A 3,940-nucleotide genomic window follows, 5' to 3' on the forward strand; every position below is an offset into this window, starting at 1 on the left:
GCTGACTATTTGTTCTAACTTAAAAAGGTGACTCATAATACTTATGATAATTTATTTTCTAAAAGTTAGTGGGCTACCTCACCAACAGCTGACTATTTTTTCTAACAGTTAAAAGGTGATTCATGAGCTTGATGGAGATGCGAAACTTCAAAAATAAAATAAAATGAATGTCCATCATAAATCATAAATTTTTTTTAACCATAACAATCTTGCTGAAATTTTTCATTTAGGATTTACAAATTTCAAGCCATTGCCTATAATGTTCACATCTTACTCCATAACAATGGAAAATACACAGTTTCCATATTGAATGAAAAAAAGAATTTCAATGTTATTGTGCACAACACTTTACACTTGTGAGAATGAAACATAAAAATATTTCAAACCAAAAGAAAACCACATCAGCTCTGAATCATGATCAACAATGGAAGAAGTATACAATCAAAGGAACCCAAAGTGAAAATCAATGAGAAGGGGTGATCTGGGTGAGCATGAGCAACTTCCCATAAAACAACTCATTCCAAATGTCAGGCACTCCTGGCAAACACCAATGGCTGCAATCACCAAACCTGTCAACTTCCTTTCGCTGCTCTGCTGTCAACTTCTTTCCTTCTCTCATTGTGTACACAGATGGATGTGCATCTTTGCGAAAATCTGATAGCCTTGTTATATTAATCAGAGATACTGGAAATTTCATCTTTCCAAGCACCTCATCCACCATTTTCATTCTTTCAGGATATGGGTTTACATATGACTCCTCAAGAATTGGCTCCCTTTCAAAATTACACTTGTGACCCTTTGGCTTCTTCCACTGTCCTGAACTGCAACTCAAACAATGCCAACACTCAATCACTTCTTCACACAAATCACAGTAATCAATACTCATTAAAGCTTGTCTGAAGTGGGGAGAGAAAGCTTCTGTTGGTTTACCTGAAATGCATTGGAGAAAATCCTCTGAAAAACACTTTGGTTTTAGCTGGGTCAATGTTTTGATCTATCCAATTGGCCCATGTAGCCAACCCTTTTTTGAAAGCAATCAATGGATCCAACTGGGGGTGAAGATAGTTGCCCTCCATATAGAAATCTCTCCTGGTATATATTGATGTAAGTGAATCAAATGTTGAACCAAATTTTTGGATTAAGTTGTGAGTATTTTTATTTGATCCATATTTCTCATTACATTCGGTGATCTATCATTAAAAAATCATTGATATTTCAAATTTTTTTGATGATGAATTGTTGTTTATAATCCAAAACATCCATCAAATAAAAACACGCACAGCTTATTGCAAAAGTTTGTACAATCTATAAACTATAAACTGTAGAAAATTTCTACCATCAAAATTTAAATTATCATTTAAAATATTAATCATATATAACTAAATCTCATAAATTATATCAAAAGTATCTAAAGAAATAATATTATATTATACATATTCAAAAAATAGGTAGATATGAAATTACATTTTCAAAATCAGAAAACATAGAAATAAATTCAAACTAGCAGTAGGAGAGGAGGAAAAATGAAGATCCTGGAAGTTCTGATCCCTGATTTTTTCCCATCATCATCTTTTTTAGACGTGATTAGTTGAAACATAAACTTACGATTGCACTTTATTTCCATGAGTCCACCAGTGGGCTGAATTGAAGACCAGGATATCCACATCTCTCCAATAAGCTCCATGATTTTCAATGGCATCCAGCTTCAGTATCTCCTTACTGCTATTGCCACTGTTGATGATGCCTTGTTCGATCAAAAAGGGTGCCCAGAAAAATTCAAACGAACAGTTATAATCCTGCATAGATTAACCGCCATGACTGCTTTAGGAATCTTCAATGAAGGTCATGGGAGGGAGTAACTAAAAGAGCTGGTTTTATGTAAGCCATACACAAATTTGAATTACTGAAGAATTTTGAAAAACCCACTTGCCTGAGCTACAAAAGAAGTGGCGCCGCCATGTTTCGGACGGCCGAAGGATTTTCTGTTTGGAGGCACCACAGTGCTGAGAATGCAGAGCATGGATTCCCACTGGTTGCGATTGATGGAATCTCCAATGAACATCACTCTCTTTCCTCTCATTCTCTCCAGCAAGTCCGTGGCATTCAACCTGATTCATCCCACATTTTCACAAGGTTAAACCAACCGCAGATAACTAAAATTAAGACAATTCATATCAGATATCTAACCTGGGAAGATCACAGTGTGAAGGCTGCCATCTCCACTTTGTATAGTCCGAGTCCTGACGCCCATTGGCTTCACAGTTAAAAGACCCGCTTAAATATGGGCATTCTCCAGGAGGATAAAGAGGGTACGATTCATCATATACCCATTTGCCCGAATACAAGTCACATTGAGAAAATTCTGCAATTTGTGCTCTTTTCGTTTCTGTATCTGCCAATCCATCCCCTGTTTCTTCCTTTGGAACATCACTTTCCAGAGCAGCTGCTTCTTCCTTTAGCTGTATCACTGGTGGGGATGAATTTAGGGTGGCATTAACAAGCTCTGTCACCTTCTCTAACTCTTGGGAATTGCTTCCATTTTTGAATCCTGATTCAATTCCATCATGAACCTCCACTGAAATGTTCCTGTCACTATTTCTGCCCTCCCCTGTTAATTCAGAGCAATTTGAACTCAAATTCTCCAGCTGGTGGGAGGCAGGGGGCAAGCTCAAGTCAAAATTGACTCTGGAGTTCTGTCCATCATCATCATGATCATCGGAGGAGGGCAGATAAGAGCAGAAAATGATGAGAGACAGAGCAGTGACTAGTACCACAAGAGATGCAATTCTGTTATTTGCTGCAACCTGCTGCACCTTCTTGAATTCAAACATTGACATGCCCATTACATTTCTCAAACTAGAATCTTTTGCTAGAGAATGTGAATGCTTTTCTCTGCAATTAAGATAAGCATAATTTGCAGCAAGCGAATCATCATTTTCAATTGAATGGCAATCCAACTGGGTTCGAATCTCTGAAATATGAAATGCAAAGGCCTGTAGATATATTTATATGTGGCCGCCACTGCCACCAAGAACACGGGTGAGGGAGCAGTTGGGTAATTCGGGCATGCTCCTAAACTGCAATAACATGGAAAAAATTGTGATTTAATGGAGAAAACATTTTCTGATTGTTAATTTGCCGCTTTCCCGAATGATAACACATATTATATGTTTTCACAGCGTGGAAAATTGTATGTTTCCGCTGTATGAGCAGAGAGTGGGTAAACTACTCCCTGGTAAGTGCAGCATCTTTGGCAAGATAGAACAAGTAGACAAGACAGGAAAACCAGTCATAAGTGCAACTGTTAACGGAAACCTTCCAAATTGTTAGCCTACATCTCTAACCACTCCATTTATAATTTTTTTAGTTATTTTTCATCTGATTAAAAAGAAAGGAATCTAGTCACTCAACTTATGTCATGCCAAACATTAAGGACTTGTCGACTGCAAGTGGTGTTATCTTATAATTGTGACAATTTTTTATTAAATAAAAGGGATAACAAGATATCTAAATTTTACAAACTGTGTATTTGCTTATTTTATTATTTCTTTGAATTGTAATTAATTTTATTTAACAAACTGTGTATTTTATCTTAAATACATTTATTTAAAGAAATGAAGAAAAATATTGATTGAAATTATTTTATTTATCTTGTTTCAGGAAATGCATATCATCTTTCTACACTCTTGAGCTATTTAACATCTCAATGATGGATCACACATTGTGATCTGAAAAGTTCATGCAAACAAGACAAACACAATTGAATCCAAAAACATCACAAAGAAGAGTCATTTACATTTTATTTACCTTGTCTCAAGAAATGCAAATAGATAGATATCATCTTTCTACACTCTTGAGCTCTTTAACACCCTAATGTGATCCTTTAACACCTTGATGATGGATCACAGAGTGTGATCTGAAACGTTGATGCAAAAAATAA

General features: G+C 36.0%; 1 protein-coding gene across 1 annotated transcript; it reads right to left on the bottom strand.

Annotated features, from left to right (window-relative positions):
* Positions 1-279: 279 nt before the first annotated feature.
* On the bottom strand, positions 280-3,092 carry LOC131034806 (protein trichome birefringence-like 28). Its single transcript, XM_057966404.2, has 5 exons — positions 2,188-3,092; positions 1,931-2,108; positions 1,606-1,796; positions 931-1,089; positions 280-821 (listed from the first exon to the last, which is right to left on the bottom strand). Exons 1-5 carry the CDS (start codon positions 2,841-2,843, stop codon positions 464-466), a joined length of 1,542 nt encoding a protein of 513 aa, XP_057822387.1. The 5' UTR covers positions 2,844-3,092; the 3' UTR covers positions 280-463.
* Between the last annotated feature and the right edge of the window lie 848 nt (positions 3,093-3,940).

This window comes from Cryptomeria japonica, chromosome 3, assembly GCF_030272615.1.
Source record: "Cryptomeria japonica chromosome 3, Sugi_1.0, whole genome shotgun sequence".
Taxonomy (NCBI): domain Eukaryota; kingdom Viridiplantae; phylum Streptophyta; class Pinopsida; order Cupressales; family Cupressaceae; genus Cryptomeria; species Cryptomeria japonica.

What these genes read in the sequence shown, in the direction of transcription:
- LOC131034806 (XM_057966404.2), bottom strand. Translation starts at nt 2,843, where the DNA reads ATGGGCATGTCAATGTTTGAATTCAAGAAGGTGCAGCAGGTTGCAGCA. An exon ending in CATGGAAATAAAGTGCAATC is followed by an intron (nt 1,090 to 1,605) that starts GTAAGTTTATGT and finishes AATATATACCAG; the next exon opens with GAGAGATTTCTATATGGAGG. An exon ending in TTTTCTCCAATGCATTTCAG is followed by an intron (nt 822 to 930) that starts GTAAACCAACAG and finishes TTTGAGTTGCAG; the next exon opens with TTCAGGACAGTGGAAGAAGC.